Below are 20,554 nucleotides of genomic sequence, written 5' to 3'. Positions count from 1 at the left end.
TCGTGACAACAGCAAAGATTTGTTCTTCTTACCATGATTTTTCTTCTTCTTTCCAATATGCTGTTTGCTGCCCTAGCTTTCTGGTTTCCAGTAGCTTTCCTATTTTTCTTTCAATTTGAAAACCACTCAAGTCCATTTCTTTAAGAGCTAAAATTTTATCTTGTTCTCTTTCCCGAAAATGAGTTTCCCTTGGCATTGTATTGCATGCGTTAAACTGCAAAAAATCTGCATTTTTACAACTCGGATATTCTTCGTGTACTGGTGCAAACCGCTTTTTCCTTATTTTATTCCTGACAATGACGTCATTAGTATCGATTTTATATTTTTTTCCAATTTGCTTTTCTATGATTTAGCCATGATTTAAATAATATGCGGATTAAAAGTAAAATTGTGATGCATAGCAATTAAACTCTACATTTTCAAGTAGAAAATAAATGAGCATATTCAGCCATAACAGTGGTGTTTCATATTTGGCAGCTTTTCGTTTGACTGTATACTTATTTTCCAACACTGTACTCATATTTTATAAATAATATTTTATTTTATAACCGTTGTTGTGTGAATAACCGACCCAAATTAAAGTTTACGGCTACCCATGTTCAACTCCGTAGCCTTGTCATTTTTAACCTAATCCAGAAGACAAGGGAACTCCATAATTAAGAATTGGAGAGATTTTGCTTTCGTGGATGACTTTTAAACCTGCATTTGCGTTACACGACGAGGAAAACGACGAAGCCCTCTCACGGTTAGACTGACGCAAAGGGTCCCATGAACCGTCTACCACTGAGGATATATTTTACACCGGCACTGTGATCGGTGCGAGCCGGGTGTGGAATTCGTATCGATACTGGTAACTTTATTTAGCGAACATCATTTTTATTATTTTAAAAGATAGCGGCTTTGAATTAATATTTATCTATGTCTTTTTTTTTCTTTTATCAATACTTATAATAAAGTTCAATTTTGAACGACAATGAGCATTTGTGAGTGTCACGTTTGTCACGAATGCCTTTCAGCCATAAAATACTAAATAAAAATACCAATTTTTTTATGATTCCCGCTAATGAAGTTCGGATTTAAATATAATTTATTCATGGACAAATAGATATTTTTGCTAGCTAACCAAGAGGAGAAAAGAAGCAGTGAAATCTTTGTAAATGATAAAAATTAAACAAATAAGTGTCATTCAGCTAAAAATATATGTAAAATTCGGAAATGCTTTTTCGAAAAATGTCAAATCTAAATCACTTTTAGAAACATATTTAGAACATATTTTACATTTATTTAAAATATTTTAAAATTTTTTGGAATTTAATTGCAATTGTTATTTTTTTTTTTGTTTCACTTATTGATCACACTAACAACAAATAATTAATATGTATGATATCTGGGTGAATAGTTAATTGAACATTTCCTAATTTGGTAATAGCAGTTGGTCAGTTTAAAAGGCATAATAAAGAAAAACGGTTTTTTGCGAATGGATTGGCTTATGGCGCGACCGATCGTCTACCTCACAGAGTGATGTCATCGAGGTAGATGACGAATTCGAATCCTATTGGTTGAAATGAACTGACAGCCCGGGCTCCTTAGAAAGTTAGCGCTACTTCGACACTTTGGTTTCCGACTCGAGATTCGTTGCACGTCTCGCTGGAAAACCTCCCATATTTCTTTAATTGAATTTATCTTCTTCCTTTCCTCATTCGTAAGTTATTAAATTATTATTTTATATCAATTATTGTCAAAAGCAAGTATTTTTAAATATTTTATCTAAGAAATTTACAATTAATACTCTTTAGGTGTGGTTAACGCCCATTTCCGTTGTAACATTAGTTGAAAGAAAATTTAGTATTTATAATTAATAACCTTTGGTTTTGAACTTTCATTATTTTTGTGAAAATAAAATTAACTTTTAATGTAACTAAAGTAATTTAATTTCTTAAATTAGGTTTCTCTCGTACACTCACTGTTAGATGGCATTCTCAATTGATATCGATTTTAAAATAATTCCAATACGTTTAATAAAATAAGTAAACGCATGATTGTATTCTTGTGTTTAAATGTGTGTTTATGGTCCTTTTAATCTAGGAAAACTATTTTTCTCCTCTTGCTTGATGTGGTTTTTTAAAAATGTGGCAGTTCCGCCATCTTGTTTAAATGCCGGTTTTAGGGTGGAGCGCCGACAATGACCGCTTTTCTAGTAGAAATAATGTTACGGAATTTAATGTTAGAGTAAATAAAAAAATTTAATGTTTTAGGTAATTTCGAAAGGAAGATTTGTTTAAAAGAAACATAATCAGATGTTAAGCTTCATGTGTGTAATTGTTTTATTGGTACCTAAAGATCAAGATCTATAGTTTTCTTCTGCTGATAGAAACATATTTTTTGGTGTATTGAAATAATTTAGTCTCCTATACCCAGGGCTGATTGTGCTCCGGAAAAAATCCGGATTTTTCGCTAACAGTGATCCGGAAGTTTCCGGAGATCAAGGGTCCAGACGTTTCAAAAAATCATTGATCACAGAAGTTTCCGGAAATCAAATTTTAAGTGGAACTTAAAAACACAGTTTATTTTGTTTGTAAGGGAGAGCCAGATACATTTTTTATCAGTAAATAGTTATAATCATAAACTCAGGAAAGTAAGACATATTTGTAAATTTTAATTACTTCTAGAAAAACCTAGTTTAAATTTTTTTTTTTTTTTTAAACTCTGGAAATTTTCCGGAATTTTTACTTAGGCTCACAATCACCCCTGTACACCAGACAGGCTACCAATCCCACAGCATTAGTTGCATCAGTCTTAATTCAATTTCGGATTAATTTATTCGCATTTGAAAGTCTGTTTCTTTGGCCACTCTTAAAGATATCCGAAAGTTGACGCTTGATTTAACTAAAGTAAGAACTGTTGTAAATAATGGCAGTAGTGATTTTAGTGATAATTGATAATACTGAAATAAAAAAAATTCTTTTTTAGAAATACAAAAATTTTTCGGCCATTTTGCAATGGTAGTAAGGACGGGTACAATATCTACCTAATCTTTTTGCATTAGATTTAGTACTAATAAATTGTAATATGTCTTTAAAGGATTTTGTTTGATATTTTTCTTCCTAGATAAAATCTCATCATGCGTGAATGTATCAGTGTACATGTTGGTCAAGCTGGTGTCCAAATTGGTAATGCCTGCTGGGAATTGTACTGTCTTGAGCACGGCATCCAACCTGATGGCCAAATGCCCAGTGACAAGACCATCGGAGGTGGAGACGACTCTTTCAACACTTTCTTCAGTGAAACTGGAGCTGGAAAGCACGTTCCACGAGCAGTCTACGTAGATTTAGAACCGACAGTAGTGGATGAAGTACGTACTGGTACGTATAGACAACTTTTCCACCCTGAACAACTTATCACTGGCAAAGAAGATGCTGCCAACAACTATGCAAGAGGCCATTACACGATAGGAAAAGAGATTGTCGATCTCGTATTAGACCGAATCAGGAAGCTTGCTGATCAATGTACTGGACTTCAAGGCTTCTTGATCTTTCACAGCTTTGGTGGTGGTACTGGCTCAGGCTTCACATCCCTTTTGATGGAAAGGCTGTCAGTCGATTACGGAAAGAAATCTAAGTTGGAGTTTGCAATTTACCCTGCTCCTCAAGTAAGTATTCCATGTTCTTATTATTTATGCATTGTTGAGCATGAATGATTGTTTTTTGTACCATTCTTTTGGATCTAGAAGCAAAGCCTGTAAATTTCCCACATATTCGTAAAACCAGTAGTTCTCTTACCCTTTAATCTAACGAAATTTTTATTTGGTTTGGTCTCGATTCTTACTCGTGCCATTTTAAATGTCAGACATTGATTTTCGTATTGTTATTTCAGTGTTTTCATCTCAGAAAAAAAATGGGTGAGAATTTCTCACCCTTTCTCAAAAACAGGGTGAGATTTCAAAAAGTTAAGTGAGATTTCAAAAATTAAATAAAAAAAAACGCAAAGAGACTTGAAAAAAAAAATAATATCTTTAATTATGATGCATTTTTAACATCTTCTCATTTTTAAAGCATTGAATATTTTTGCTGCATCATCATATGGAAAATGTTCTACATCTACTTTTTCATCAGCTATTCTCATTAGGTTGCTCAAATGCGTATTTGTTTCGTTTTGATCGTTTCTACCCACATTTGTTTCATTTTTATTAATCCGTTTCGGAGTAGAAGATATTGGCTTTACAAGGTATTTGTCCATCTTACATTAACGAGCAAAAAATTTGAACATCTTACATGAAGAAACCTTACCTACGGTGGTTGCAGAGAAATGCGTTCTGAAAGAGGTTCCGTGGTTCGGAAGGATGGTGGTGTTCTGTTGTTCTTAAAGGTTCTGAACAATACTGGTAAATAGGGAAGTTAGATAATGGGGCAGATTTTGAAAATAATAAAAGATCCAGGAAGAAAAATGAAACGGATTTTATTCTAAATGGCGCAAATGAGAAATGTTTTTCAAAATGCGAGATATTCGCGAATTTTGAAATAGGTTTATAGAATGCGCGAATTTCTCGCGGTTATCATTTTTTAATGCGAGAATATAAAAAAATATGCGAGATTCTCGCGTTCTCGCGCTGTAGTGAAAACACTGTATTTGTATTCCTGTTGTACTATCTAACATCAAATTTCATAGTCATGCAAGCTTTCATACGTCACGATTCTTATTGATGGGAATTGAAAATCCTATATCTTAGTTGTATTTACATGATTTTAACACCCAATATTGCAAATCATGTATCCAAGATTTTAAGCTCCGATACTGCTATTCTTGTATAAATTAAGTTTTTTCTTGAATTAGTTGCTATGAAGGTGAAATTCTTTAGTAGATAACTTGAATATAAATTCTAATTCAGAATATGTCATTAAAATTTTCTTTGTTACAATCACCCCTGCTAAATAATTAAATTTCTCTAAATTTTATTAACTAGACTAATATGTACGTTATTCTTTCGCTAAATTGACTATTAATTTGGGGAATTTTATTTTAAAAATTTGGAATTGCATCAGAATCTGCTAATGTGGCGATTCGTGTTAGCAAGATTTTAACATCGAACGTAGATTTTTGTACTTACCTGAATTTTTGTACTTACCTGAATTCATAATTAGCTATTTGCGTTTGTGCAATAAAAAAAAAATTGCAATCCTCATATTTTTATTTGATTTTAGAGGTATACATTGTGGTTCAAGTTCTCACAATCTGAAGATCAATTATTTCGATTCAAATTTTTCAAATCTAGTGTTAAAATTTATTTACATGATTTTAAAGCTCATTATTGTAACTCTTTTTTAAGAACCAATTTTTTAATATATGGTGTCATATTGCATTAGTAGGTAATTTAATTAAAATGTTAGTGTTATAAATTTTATGAGTTTTTATACATATAATTTACAGGGTTTTTCACTGTCTCAAATGTTCCTTTCAGTTACCCAGACACAAGTAAATTGAGAAAATTTTATCTCAATCTGTGGCAGAATAAGTGCTTCATTTCAGCAACTTCCCCATAAAAATATTTCACACTCTGATGGTTTTAATTCTTAACCATCCCTAAGCAAACTTTTTTTTCTTCCGTTCGGCACTCAGTCATTGTAGTAAGCCTGACAGATCATGGTTCAGAAATACCCCCTCTAAATTCAATATTTTCACAAATGTGATGGTCGATAGCTTTTAAAAAAATTAAACTAAACAAAAAGTACAAATTAAACTTAATGCTTAGAACTTAAATGCAGGTATTCTCTATTGTGAAAGATATATTTTTACAATTTTATTTATAATTTAATTTGGGTAAAAGAAAAGTCCCATAGAAGGGATAGTTCCGTAGTGTGATCTTTTGCGCCGACTGCAATCACCAAGCTGCAAGATAGATTTTTAATCTTGTAAATTTGGTGTTTGCTCTATATTTTTGAGTTTCTTATGGGCCACTGTCTGGAAGTTGTCAAGACTTGGCGATTACTCTACTGCAGATCATGATACAGAAATCTTCCCCATGCGTCGTTAGATAGTATACAAGTACACTGTACTTGAATACTTTAGCAGAGATTCTCCAATTTTGCAATTAATTTTTTTATATATAAAAAAAATTATCCATGAAAGCAAATAACTTGCAGATGAAAGATAAAATAAACAGACCATAATTTATGACAAGAAAAAAGTTGTATGTTTGCTGCTACCTAAGGGAATTATTATTATTAAAATTATTATTAAATTCTTAATATGATAATAATTAGTTAACATGAATACAATTCTTTAATTTAATTCATTTTAAACTTGGAAAATTTAAAAAAAAAAAAAGAAATAAGTGTAATGGTTTTGCCCAGGGATTGTGTTTCCACCTCATTATTATTATTACTTTCTTGCAAACCGCTGCTCAGAAATTGCTTCGCCATATTGTGGAATTTCATAATTTGAGTGAAATTTAAAATGACAATTGTATATAAAATTTCACCTTCTTTTTAGGTGTCCACAGCTGTAGTTGAGCCATACAACTCTATCTTGACCACCCACACCACATTAGAACATTCCGATTGTGCTTTCATGGTAGACAATGAAGCTATTTATGACATCTGTCGAAGAAACTTAGATATCGAGCGTCCTACTTACACAAATTTGAACAGATTGATCGGCCAGATCGTATCTTCTATCACAGCTTCTCTGAGGTTCGACGGAGCTTTGAATGTCGATTTAACAGAGTTCCAGACCAATCTTGTACCCTATCCCAGAATCCACTTCCCTCTCGTAACTTATGCTCCGGTTATATCTGCAGAAAAGGCTTACCATGAACAGCTTACTGTTGCTGAAATTACTAATGCTTGCTTTGAGCCTGCTAACCAGATGGTAAAATGTGATCCTAGACATGGCAAATACATGGCTTGCTGCCTTCTCTATAGAGGTGATGTAGTACCAAAAGACGTTAATGCTGCTATTGCTGCCATCAAGACCAAACGCACTATTCAGTTTGTTGATTGGTGTCCAACTGGTTTCAAGGTAACTATTTATTTTGTGGTCACTATTAAAAATTTCTATTCTCTCTACTGCATCTATGCTAGTTATTAACATTTGATTTCGATGTTCTTAATAGTTTTTAGTGTCTCTGTGGCTTGCTAAAGTTATAGATATTAAAACTCCTATTGATTTTTGAGAGCAATTTGCTTAGTCCAGCTGAATTATGACTTTAGGAGGTGAAAATAAAGAATAAAATCATAAACAGAAAGAAAAGCTTTAGAAGCATACAATTTATTTATAGAAATTAAATTTAAAACCTAATCAATTTTCCTGCATCAAAGAACTTAGAAACACTATATGCTTGTTGTGCATTCAGTTCACTGGGTATAAAAAAATTTTAATCAATAAATACTTTGTTTTTTTTTTTCCAAACTGCAATTGCAATCACATGATTTAAATTACATATTGCGATTCATATTCATGTGGTTTAAAAGTATTCGTAGAGGTATTAAAGTTATTTAAAATTGAGATCCATACTTTTTTCCTTGTTAAAATATTGTTCATGAAAATGTGAACAATTAAGTTTCTGTTTGATTTTTTCCAACTCATCCCTGGTTTTGAAATACTTTTTTAAAATAAAAATAAACTTTGGTTCAACTGAAGTAAAGGTTGCGTGGCTTTTAATTCCATGGAGTAACGATACTTACTTGGAGCTTATTTATTCCAAGCTGCAAATAAATTTCAATGGAAAACAAACTGAACTTATAACTTTTCTTAACTTGTTAATTTAACACTAGGATTATGAGGCATGTCATTTTGGTGCATTTCGAATTTTATAAGGAAAATACAAAACTCGTTTGCATTTTTATTTTATCTCTTGTAATGACTTTTATCCATTGATCGAGGTAAATATATTAAAGTCGTATTTTCTTCAAAAGCGTTGAAATATTGGTGTACCTATCTCTACGGATATGCGTCAATCTGATGCGATTATAATTTAGACAAAATTTTGAGTAAACATGCAAACATCATCACATCAATAATAAATAGGAATGTACCGACAATACTTTGATCCAATATCATTATCTCAAATTAAACAAGCAAAAAGCAACTGTTTCATCTCATATTTTCATTTCCCCCCCATTATAGTATGTAATTACATTGCTCTCTAAGTGCAGAGATGCCATCTGTTCCGGACACGCCAAACTAATTTTAAAAAACTGTAGATAACTACTAAGTGAATTTTGCAAACATAAAATTCTGCATTCTATAAATAAGCCTACGGATTATTTAGAAATAGTGGTGGATAAAAATCTACTTAATTGAATTTATTAAACCATGAACTACCACTTTAAAATATATATATTTGCAGTCTGAAGCGAGTTGGCATCTCTGTTAGTGCTGTTATAGGTATTCGTCAAATTGATGTGTGGTTATAGAAATAGGTGTACAAGAAATGTCCGTAAACCTAGTGTTAAATACTGTTATTGTCTGATACTGATCATAGCTCCTAGTGTATTTGAAATTAAGTACATTCTTTTTCCTTTCAATTTTTTTCATTTATTTGAAATCCTTTTTAGGTTGGCATTAACTATCAACCCCCAACTGTTGTACCAGGAGGTGATTTAGCGAAGGTTCAACGTGCTGTCTGCATGCTTTCAAATACCACTGCTATTGCTGAAGCTTGGGCTCGTCTTGACCATAAGTTTGATCTCATGTATGCCAAACGTGCTTTTGTTCATTGGTATGTTGGAGAAGGTATGGAAGAAGGGGAATTTTCTGAGGCCCGTGAAGATTTGGCTGCTTTAGAAAAAGATTACGAAGAAGTCGGAATCGATTCCACCGAAGGGGGAGAAGATGAAGGCGATGAAGAATTCTAAATTTTTATACCATCGATTTTTCTTTTATACTTTAATGTGTTAATTCATTAAAATATTGTTCTGCATTTGTGTTCTTTTTTAAGACAGTCCTCACGTTCTTCTCAAACTGAGGGTTTTTTATTTAAAACAGTTAATTGATTTCAATCAAGGATGTTTTAAAAAAAATTTTTAGGAAATCTATTAAAATTTACGAAGCAATATTTCTCATAGAAATTAAATTAATAGTACATGTATTGCGGGGTTAGTTTCAATCAGCAAAATTTCTTCTCTAAATGCGTATTAGTATGAAATTTTAAAATAGCATTGCAAACATATTTTTGATTCTTAATTCATATCTTTTTTAAAGAAGATATGAAATTAAGCTTCTTAACTGAGCTATTAGCATCAGAGATGATTGGTTTATGTATAAAAATTTTAGTATATTTTATTTAAAAAATATTAGTACTAGAATTTATGCTTGGCATCTCTTTCATTTGTAAATATTTTTTCTGATAGAATAATAAATACAACTAGAGATAAAAGTAAGCTTTAAGACAGGTTCAAATTTCCGAGACCACCTAGCTCCCTTTAATATTAAGTTATAATTTTCAAACTTGGACCGTAGGTAGGCCTCTATGGTCCAATCATGGCCGCTGAACAAAATTTTTATAAATGAATTAGGGTGGTCCCCTAAAGCAGTGTTCCCCAACCCACGGACCGGTCCGCGCATTTTATTGAAACTGAATTTAAATTCCTAGGTTTGTACCCCAAATTAAAAATATCTTCGTTCCATTAAAATTTTATTTATTTTGAAAAATGGCCCCCGCATTTAGTGACATAAATTTTTTAATGTTTGTAATGTATCATTGTTCCCGATTACCCCCAGGTGGAACCGTCTCATTGCAAAGAAACAAGCTCAGGACTCTCATTGATTTAACGTTCTAGTAAGTTAAATCACTATATATATTTTTTGGTGTAACTGTATTTTATTTTGAAGGTATGTTTAAATGCAATTAAATTAAAATTAATAGATTAAAGTAGTCTAAAATATAAACAATCTACTCCCCCAGCGGGCCGCTGTAAGATTATCAAACTTTGACAGGTCTGCGGTGATAAAAAGGTTGGGGAACACTGCCCTAAAGGTCTATTGCGAAGCTGACGAGAAGGGATGTAAAGAATCGAAATATATTAATCTTATTACTAATTGAAAATGTCCTGTGTCTTGTAATCCTAGGATAACGCGGAAAACCTTATATTACGATGAACTGAAGCAGATGGAATTTCTTATTAATTACTGTTAGTGAGGTATCGTTTGACTAATATCCATATTTTAATGGGAAACTTAACAATTTATTAACTTTGACAATTTCTATTCATAATAACCGGAATTATCACTTAAATTTCAACACTTGTACCAATGCGATGCGAACCGTTAGATCATATTTACCAAACTTCATTGATTATTATTAATAATGAGTGGATTTAACACTAATACCGTGACTTGCCGTAAGTTGAATTATGGTTTTAATTATTAAATAGTTATTTTGAATTGAAAAGCTAGATAAGAAATACTATATTTTTTTCAATATACAGGAGAAAAAATATATAGTATTTTAAATTTTGCACTCTTTCATTTCCAAAAGATTTTCTGTGTAGAGAACCGATATATATTATAAATCTTATTACTATTCGAAAATGTCTTAACTCTTGTAATCCTAGGATACCACTGAACTGCTGCTATAGTGATGCAGGTTGAATTTATAATGACTAGAGCCCGGATTTTGATGACCTAAAAATTTCGCAAAAAATGCCTTAAATAAAGTAAAAATATTGAATTAAAAAAAATTTTTTTTTTTGCTCTTTAAAATTATTATGAGTCATTTAAAAAATATAAAGCAATGCAATACTTGTTCTACGTTCATTAAAGTTTGAAAAATTTGTTTTATATCCTAAAATAAAAAAAGGAAAATATATTGACACCAAAACATTTTCATTTTGTATAGAAACTTTAATGAATATAACAACTTCCATCTCATAATATTACTAAATGTCAGAATTACATTGGATTATTAAATGTTTTTTTGATAATTTGAAATGTAAACGAGCGTCTCTTGTCTGAAAGTAAATTTTCATTCCTGCAGAAGCTTCTTTCAACGTCTACTGATGTTATAGGTGCGTACTTGAAAAAGACGGTCTCACTGACAATTCTTCAATTTGAAAAGATTTTGCTTCACCTGTTAATATTCTGTAGATTTTCTTCATTGTTTGAAAGCCAGTGTAATAATGAAAATTGATTAATAAAAATTGGAAAAAATTAACAAAGAACTTTAAAAAATGCAAAATTTAAAGAAAAATGCCCAATAAATCTAAAAAAATGCTCTAAAAGACAAAAAAAGGTCCAAAAATGCAAATGTCATCAAAATCCGGGCCTTAATAATGACTTACTGTTAGTAGTGAGGTAGCGTTTGACAAATTTTCGTGGAAATCTGAACAAATAAAAAAGTTTAAAAATTATTGAGATCTTGTAAGTAACTGAAGGTTAATTATGATCGAGAATAATTAAACAAATTAATCTGCTACCGCTTTTACGAAATAATTTAAATCGTCTGAAGAATCCGTTCAACTCAATTTTTTGTTTCAAAATTAGCTTTTAGCAACAACAAAAATTAAGTCTATGCAGAAAATAATTCTTTGGTGTCTGTGAATTGAGTTTTTCTGAAAATGTAGTTTTTGTTTCTAAGTTCAAAAGGCTAAAATTTAATCTATATTTGTGCAGAAATGAAAATAATGTTTTATCACCGAAAAAGGGAATTCGTAATTTTTGAATTAAATTTTTATCAAATTGTGTTATGATACTGTATACTTACTTTATGTACGAATTTAATTTTTTTTATAAAAATACTTAACGTAACATGCTTACTAATATAAAGTTAGCTTACAATATATACTAATTAATAACAGCTTAAAAACGAATGTTTTGCGAAAGCATCGGAAAAGACCAATGAAAAATATGAACAAAACAAAAAAAAAGGATAATAAAAACAATTATAACAATAAAAGGTACAAACTTCTCCGGTGGACCATTTTCACCGAACCTGAAAATATATTTGGAAAGCTGGATTGTATTGTTTTTTTCCAATGTTTTTTTTTTCTTCATTACTCTACATTTATTTTCTATATACTTGATTTATTTATTATGTCGCAGATAGAAAGTAATGCATTTTATTTCACATGTTAATGTTTTTTTTCTTGAAAATTTTTTTTATGTACGGTAAAGTGGGATCCTTTTCAAATTTGCATGGGAGCTTTTTTTTTTTTTTTGGATCATGAAAAAATATCAAAATTCAACAGATAATCTACCTATTACATCTTAAATGAACTTGCTAGTCGAATATAGATGGCAGCACCAATCTCACCTTCAGAATATTTATTTCAAAATTGTTATAAATTGCACAAAATATAAAAATACTGTCTTGTGCTGCCATCTTTTGAAGATTGTTGATATACGTCCATAAAACTTTGTGTTTTGATGATGTTTTTGATTTAACATATTGAAAGAAAAATACAGTTTTTTTTTTAAAAACACTTGAATATGTAAGAAGTGTTTGCTTTAATACTGGGGAAGAATAAAATGGCCTTTACATCTAATAGAATTAAAAGGCGCTATCTCTTCAAATAAATATTGTAATTTTAGTTTTCCGCAATACAAATTATTTTTCAACTTCGGCATTATTTATTTTTCTTTCGGACATTTTTATTGCGTGAGTTTAAATATCTAGTAAAACTTAATCATTTTAATTACATTTTTTTAATTTTTGAAAATTCGTCAAAAAACAGAAATTTTTTTTTATCAAAATGATTCAATTACTTGCATTTTTTTTAAATATTGCCACAAATAATGTTATAATATTTCTATATTAAGTCCAAAAATTATTTTATCATTTTGATGCATTTGAAAATGATTATGAAATATATTGAAGTATTTCTAAAAGATTCGGTGCGTCTGCGTAGTTTGTCAAACAAAGACCATTTACTAGGACGGCTTAAGACTGAACTATAATTGCAAACAATATATTTTTGTTTATAGTCTATTCATTTCAGAATGAATGATAATTGCTAAACTTTCTTCCTGGTTCGCCCCCTTCAACTCTGCAAACTTGGAAACATGAATGATATGCTCAACAATTTTATTTCTGGTGTTTTAGGATAAAGAAATTTAATATTGAAATTAAAAATATATATATTTGTTTAGGAAGCATATGTTTTATCAATAGTATATTAAAAAATGTAATACATATATATTTAAACTAAGTAATGATTCTTTGTTCAACGTTTCTAAAGCGTTAAATAATTATGAGATAGAAATTTTTGGAATACATATTTTTTTAAACATATTTGTTCTGAATTTCTATTTTCAGAATGGGCCATCACTACTTTAAGAAAGCGAGATGACAAATTTATTTCAAAGTTGCATGTTTTCATTTATTTATTTATTTTCGTAGAATTTATAATGAGTGTATGATGAGAAATTTTTATTTACAATTTTGCATAATTTTCTAACTAAAATTGGAGTGATGATACTTTGTTCAATATCACAAGCATTTTTATTTATTTATTTACTTACTTTTGAAAAAAGTTTTTCCAATTTCAAAAACTGCCAAAATTTTATACACGCGAGCGAACCGTGGTTTTTCCACAGGTTCCTGGAAAAATAAATAACTTAAACAAATTATTATAAACATCAATGCAATAAATTGCTGAAACAAAATAATTTCTAAAATTTTAACCCTGTATAAAAAGTACAAAAAGTCATTTTTTAAACAATCACATATATAAAGGCCCGTTTACATCTTACAAAGGTATATTTTTGGCAATTTCGGACCCTTCTTCAGCCAAAATAAACAAATGACAAACCCCCACTCGTGCTTACTAAAAAAAAGTACATAAAGAAGTCGAACCTTCTCCCCGGCTTTTTCTTTGACTTTGAATGTAGTAATTCGAATAAAATATATAACTTGGGCAAAAAAGTTACTTTTTTACTAATTTTATAAAATTTTGAGTAAAATTTACTTTAGGAATCGTGTGTTCCTTTTCTGTTGGATAATCTCAACACCTGTAACTGTTCCAAGAATTTTTTTCCAATTCTTTTCGTTCTTTTTATTTCTAATTTGAGCATGAACAAGAAAATATTTCCATGTTTCCACACGAAAAAAAAATTTCTTGTATATTTAATTTTGTTTTTTTTTACTAATTTTATAAAATTTTGATAAAAAGTGGAGTTTAATGCCATACGCAAGCATTGCTCATGCCCCACTTTCCCCCTTATCAGCAGAAATAAGCAAATCACAAAACCCCTCTCCCATAATTAGGCCGTCAAATATTATATAAGCACCAAACGGGGGAAGGGGTTCGTCATTTGCTTATTTTCGCTCACAAGAGGGGAACAATGCTCACGTAAAACATTAAAATCCTGTTATTTTCATTAAAAAAGAATCGAAATATTACACATGATAAAATTTCAAATATTGAATAAAAGTTTTGGAGAAAGAAAAAATTGAAAATTTTTTTTTCGAATAGTTTAATAGGTAAAGAGTTTTACAAAAAAGGGCAACTCAAAAAACTCAAATTTTTCTTTTCTTTTCTGAAATGAAATGTAAATTTTTTCTAAAACAGAGTTGAATTTAATCTTGAAACTGGATAACTATACAAAAACCAAAGTTAAAGCAAAAAGTCAGGTTGGAAAGATTTGCAACTTATTTAAGCTGCAAATCGTTAATTTTGCTCACTAGGTGAAGGAAACTCCACACAAATATACATTTACCTAATATTTAAACGGTGCCTTTGGTGCCAAATTTGAGCAACCCTTATTTTTATAGTTAGTCTATTCGAAAATAAGTAAACATACTTATAAACTCTAATATTTATTGCATAATTTTAATTATAGAATATTTTGAAATACCAAGTTGGAAAATTATCCGATGTTTAACATGGATAAAGGCTATACGAAAATATTGAAAATAAATAAAAATGTTAGTAAATTTTCTTCGCTTTTTCAATAAACACTGAACATTAATAGACAATGTTAAAATAAAAATTGCTTTGTTTTCCCAGATTTGACTTTAAGACAAACACTTAATTTTATCATTAATTAATGTCATTAATGTGAAATTTCTTTTTTTTATTCCATTTTCTTAAAGTTAATCGTAATCCCCAAAATCCATACGGGAATAAGTCAAATAAGGACGTATAAGAGAATTTAATCTCTCCATAACGCGCGGAAATGCATTTTACTCCGATTTGCCCCTCTCTGCCACTGTGGTTCTTCTTGTTTTTGTTTTTTTTCTTCCTCTCTCGGCAAGTGTGGTTCTTATAGTTGTGTATCTAACTTTTATTTTTCCATTTTCCATAGACAACTTTTTGTTATATATTTCAAATCACTTTTGTTTCTTCTCATTCACGTCTTGAAAATGGACACTTGTTTTCGAGAGCTTGAAACATGTCGAATGTTATTTCCTATTAATATATTTTTAAAGCGAATGATGTTTTTAATCAGGTAGTTAGTATAAGAGGATTTTTGTCACCTTGTGGAACATTTCAATGTTTTTAAAATGCAAAAAGCAGGATTACATACAGTAGAATCGATTTTTATTAAAATTCATTATATATGAGATATTTACATACAAAAGTAAATAAACAAACAAAAATATAATAACTGAGGAATTAATGATAATTTTTTACTCCCTTCTGAATAACTGCTCATGAAGTTGATGATTCTGTAAAAATATAAAAATTCAATAATTCATTTTTTTTTGGGGGGGGGGTTATTTTAATGCCCACCACATTTTTTAAATGGGTCATGAGAATAAGAGTTTAAAGTAAACGTTCAAAAATGCAATCATCCAGTAAGCACAAGCTTCTGGGGAAAACATGCATAAAAGCTTTCCTTTCCTAATCGCGGAATCAGATTCAATTTGGTTTTTAGTACTCCATTCAACTTGTGGTTTTATCAGATGAAAACGATGACTTTTTTCTCCCAAAATAGCCATTTATTGGATAGCGATTGCTATTTTTATGCAATCAATTACATGTCATCTATCTGTTTCACATTATTTTCTAGAATGAGTGCGATAAATCGGGCAAGAGTAGCAACCGATCTTGAAAACACCATCACGCTCCACAATCCGTCTCGATCACCCTCCCCACCTCCAGAATTCAACTTCTGTTTTTTAGCTCAGCGTGATCTGCGTATAAACTCACACCCCCACATTAAACTGATTATTAGACTATTAAGGTAGTAGATGTTTATTGTTAGATGAGTCATCAGCCCTATTAGGGGAAGAAAAAAAACTTATCTTTTACATTGACTACTGATTCATGAACAGCAAAATTATATTTTGAAAACAAATCTCCATTGTTTTGTCCCAGGAAGATAAAACTGTGAGATAAAATTACAAAAGAGCAAAGTGAAGCTTATTCATTTATTTTTTTTATTTTTATCTCTTATGATAAGTTTTAATGAAGCATCTACATTTAATGAGTGTAAATCGGCGAAGCAGAGTTCTATGTGAAACCGATATTTAAAATTAAAAAAAATAATCATTTAATCGGCTTAAAGATTTCAACAGGAAAAAAAATTTACATTTTAACTTAGTAATTGTGATACGGTAAATGACTAAGCTGAGGAGGAGAGATACTGAGAATATGTATAATTTCAGTCTATTCTGATATATTTATATTACATTTTCTGATCTTTTCAAATGATCTTTCTTTACCAATTTGATTCTTACTATGTACTAAGTACTTAAAAAGGTTTTGATCCTTATACCGGCGTTGAACAGCCAACCTGAATTCTGAGTTTACAACTATCAATCCAATCCAGAAGACACAGGGGAACTCCTGGATCCAGAATGGGGAGAAATTTGCGGACTTTTTAATGGAACTAATCCGCATTTTCGTTACACGGAGAGGAAAAACCACGAAAAATTCCCACGGTTAGACCGATGGCAAGAGAAATCTAAACCATGATCCGTCTACCACTGGGGGGATATTTTAAGTCAGCACAGTGTGCGGAATTCGTATCTACCAGCTATCGCTGGAATTTGAACCTGGGTCACCTATCCCCTGAGATCTGATAAAAAAATCTGTAGCTTTCAGGAGTAAAACTAATTTCAGATTTGAAATTCCCCGAATTAGGCAAGTCTTTCTATTAAAGCTACGCAGTGTGATTGAAGGGGCGTGGATGATGCAGTTTAGAAGAACACAACCACCGGTGTTAAATGCGGCTCTCGAATGTTCAATGCTAGAAACTTTCAGCGTTCATTGTTAATTTGTGCATTTAAAAAGCGTCAATATTTTAGTTATGTTTCGAATGAATAGTGGTTTTTAAAATGACGCTTTAAATGTATGCGACTTCTACAAGTTGTAAAATATTTGATTTATATAAATTTTATACATAATTTTAGTTTGATCTATTTACATTTTGTACACAATTTTGTTTTGATTTATATATACATTTCATTCGATTTATATACGTTTGGTTTACACATATTTCATGCAATTTATCTACATTTGATTTGAATGTCTTTCATTTAATTTATGTAAAGTTTGCACAATAAAAAAAGGACCACCCTTAATAACTTTTGACCTAATGATCGGATCTTAACGTTCTAGGTTCACATTCTTAGTTATTCTTAAGTTCCTCAAATATGCCAATTTGTTACTGGAAACAATATTTTAAGTTACGAAATCAGACACAGAAACGCACTTTCTTTGAATAAACATACCTTTTATTTCGCCATATCTCGAGAAAGTTTTAAGCGAATTGTAAAATTTTTGCACACAATTATAAAATAAATTTTTCCAAAGATAAATCCATTCAAAAAATTACTTTTAGCAAATATTTATCATAATTTTTTTATTTTGTTTAATATAAGTCTAAAACATTTTGAATTGTAAGGTATACAATTTTTTGCATAATTTAAAGAATATAATGCATGACAAAATACAAAATTTGAGCAAAATCGGCCGAAGAGCTCCTTAGAAATTGTATTTTTTAAAATATGATTTATTTGAAATTCGATTTCTCAGAAACTATTCAATCGATTAAAATATGTAGCTTGTGTAAATTGTTAACAAGGCTTCCGTTCTTTTTTACAATTTCTGGTTTAGGTTCTTTGTAGTGGCAGCGATATAGCAATTGTAAACAAGAACTATTTTAACTGTGAAAACACTGAAAACTTTTAAAGGACTTAGTTAGAACTTCTATAATCACTCCTTATAACTTTCCCGAAAAAATCTTTTTAAGATCAACTTTCAACAAAGGTAAAAATAGTAACTTACACATTTTGTTACTACTTGAAAAAGAAAAAGAAAATAGCCCGTTAAAATCAAGAGACTCAGCAATTAAAACCGTGCCGTAAAAACAAAACTTTGGTCCAAAATTGTTGCGTAAACTGCATAAATTGATAAACGTAATGAAAACAAAAATCTGCACAGTTTATTTGCTTGTAAGCGATTCTGTTTTAATCTCTCATTTGTGGCCGACTGTTTGTTTCTGTTTTTCGTTGCCATCACGAGAAGACAAATTCCATCCGCTTTGTGACCTCATACATAAGTATAAATATTTTATATAATAGTAGGGGGTCTACTCGCTGAGCTGAAACCATTGATTGACACACGTTTCTGTGCTATTTTATTTCCGCTGTCATTAGCACTGAAGGTTTATCATTTCGGTTGTTTGTAAATTATTAAATAATATTTTATCATTTGAAATTATGTGTTAACTGTTGGGCCTTTAAAGAGAGATCTTAATGATCGAAGGTTCAAAGTGGTGAATTTAGAGACATCACCCTCACACAATGAAGTGAGTCCAGGAAGAACACATTTTTCCATTAAAATTATTCAACGACTTGGCATAATTATTATCTCAATGGATCCTATCGCGTTTTTAAACCAAAGATATTTATATCACACCAAGAATGAACTCACTTTTTCAGAATTTTAAGAACATAAAATACAACTCTTTTATGTTTCTAAGTTAGATGACGTGGGTGGTAGTTACATGACGTACATGGGTTCACTTTGAAACAATTCTGACTTTAATCTCTACAGTTTTAAGAAGAAGAAAAAAAGAGCTACAAATTTATTACTCGAAATGACGAAATTCGAGCAATCTCGGAGTTGGTAAACAGTGAACTAATTTCCTGAGTAATTTATTTTCTATTTCCAAAGACGATATTTGCATCGGATTAAAAGCATTAAATCCTTTTCTATTGAACTCTAAAGAGAGCGAGGACATTCACATTTATCCTTTCTGATCTATCCATAATATATTTTGGGGTCTTAAAAAAGTCATGTAAAAACTGCTATAAACGTCACTTCCAAACGTTTGCTCTTTGATAACACCCCTTTTTAAAGTATTCCGCGAATTCTTCTTGTATTTGACAAGTTAAGCTCTTATCTTTATGATCTCTTAAAAAAGTCAACAGATTGTATACATAAGCTTCAAAACTTTATATAAAAATAATAAATTATTTCATCATAAAGTTATTATCTGATGTGCTTTTTATAAAAATATGATCTTTCACTGTGCAAAATCTCGCTTCATCTGGATCTGGGCATTCCGTTGTAATCTTTTAATGTCCAGATGGAAGACAGAAATGTTGTAATAATAATGGCGAAATAGGAGACATTTTTCTTCCTTTCAATTGGGGTCTAAGGAAGGTTTTAAAAATGAAACAAATAAATAAGTAAAATTAAATAGTTGACGACGAGATAAAGGGTTGTTCAAAGCATTGCTCTCGGCAAATTTGGACCCCCCCCCTCCCTCCCATGCTTGCGTAAGAAAGTCGCAACAGCTTCCTTTTTTTTTTTTTTTTTTTTTTTTTTTTTTTTTTTTTTTTTTTTTTNTTTTTTTTTTTTTTTTTTGCTTTAACTCTGACCTTAACGGTAATAAACTAATTTTAGGATTGAATTCAAATAAACGATGTAACTTTGTATAAAACAAAATTTATCTTTCTTTTCATTTTTATAAAATGTTGAGAGAAAAAATATTCGTTACAGAAATCTTCTAGAAGTATTTTTTTCTAATATTTTCTTACCTCACATTTGCATTTTATTTCTAATGTTTCCAGTGTAATTTTTTCTTCTTTTTCTTGTAATAGCTTTTTTCTTTTTTACAATTTAAAAAAATGTCAAAAATAATATTATAATAATGTTTTACCACAACATTGCTAAGATCCCTCTCCCCCCATGTCAGCATAAATACGCAAATCATAAACCCCTTCGCCGTCAGGTTCTTGCGTCATTTTTGATCGGCCCCTAAGAATACAGAATGGAATATCTACATTCATGACATATCAGTTTATACTGTACTAAAATTGAATACTTTGATAGTGTGATAAAGCAGGATGTTGTGTAGCATGTAGACTGAAATGATTTAAAAAAAATGTTTTGAATAGAGGAAATTAAATGCTGGACCAAGGGCGCCGGCAGCGGGGTGCAAGGGGGTGCACTTGCACCCCCCTGGCTTTTTTTTAAACAATTAAAGAGATACAGAAAAAAAAATTTATAAATTTTTTTTATTAAACATATTTTTATGGAAAAACAAATAATTAAGAAATTATTGACACATAACAATTAAAAAATTGTTTAATCAAACAAGAATTGTAATCGTCTTGTTTGCTGTCCAAATCTGTTTTTAACTTTTTCAATGAATTCTGAGT

General features: G+C 30.4%; 1 protein-coding gene across 1 annotated transcript; it reads left to right on the top strand.

Moving 5' to 3' along the window:
• The first annotated feature begins 1,512 nt into the window (after nucleotides 1–1,512).
• On the top strand, nucleotides 1,513–8,917 carry LOC107451299 (tubulin alpha chain, testis-specific). The gene is made up of 4 exons (XM_016067355.3): nucleotides 1,513–1,702; nucleotides 3,109–3,649; nucleotides 6,487–7,014; nucleotides 8,553–8,917. The coding sequence occupies exons 2-4, from the start codon at nucleotides 3,122–3,124 to the stop codon at nucleotides 8,850–8,852; spliced, it is 1,356 nt and encodes a 451-aa protein (XP_015922841.1). The 5' UTR covers nucleotides 1,513–1,702; nucleotides 3,109–3,121; the 3' UTR covers nucleotides 8,853–8,917.
• The last annotated feature ends 11,637 nt before the right edge of the window (nucleotides 8,918–20,554 follow it).

Source organism: Parasteatoda tepidariorum, chromosome 4, assembly GCF_043381705.1.
Source record: "Parasteatoda tepidariorum isolate YZ-2023 chromosome 4, CAS_Ptep_4.0, whole genome shotgun sequence".
NCBI classification, from domain to species: domain Eukaryota; kingdom Metazoa; phylum Arthropoda; class Arachnida; order Araneae; family Theridiidae; genus Parasteatoda; species Parasteatoda tepidariorum.
The sequence above is the reverse complement of the archived record's forward strand: the minus strand, read 5'-3'. Positions and strand labels throughout refer to the sequence as shown.

Excerpts from the sequence above, each read along its gene's own strand:
- LOC107451299 (XM_016067355.3), top strand. The coding sequence starts at position 3,122 with ATGCGTGAATGTATCAGTGTACATGTTGGTCAAGCTGGTGTCCAAATT. Across the intron at positions 3,650-6,486 it reads CAATTTACCCTGCTCCTCAA|GTGTCCACAGCTGTAGTTGA; the intron begins GTAAGTATTCCA and ends CCTTCTTTTTAG. Across the intron at positions 7,015-8,552 it reads GGTGTCCAACTGGTTTCAAG|GTTGGCATTAACTATCAACC; the intron begins GTAACTATTTAT and ends AATCCTTTTTAG.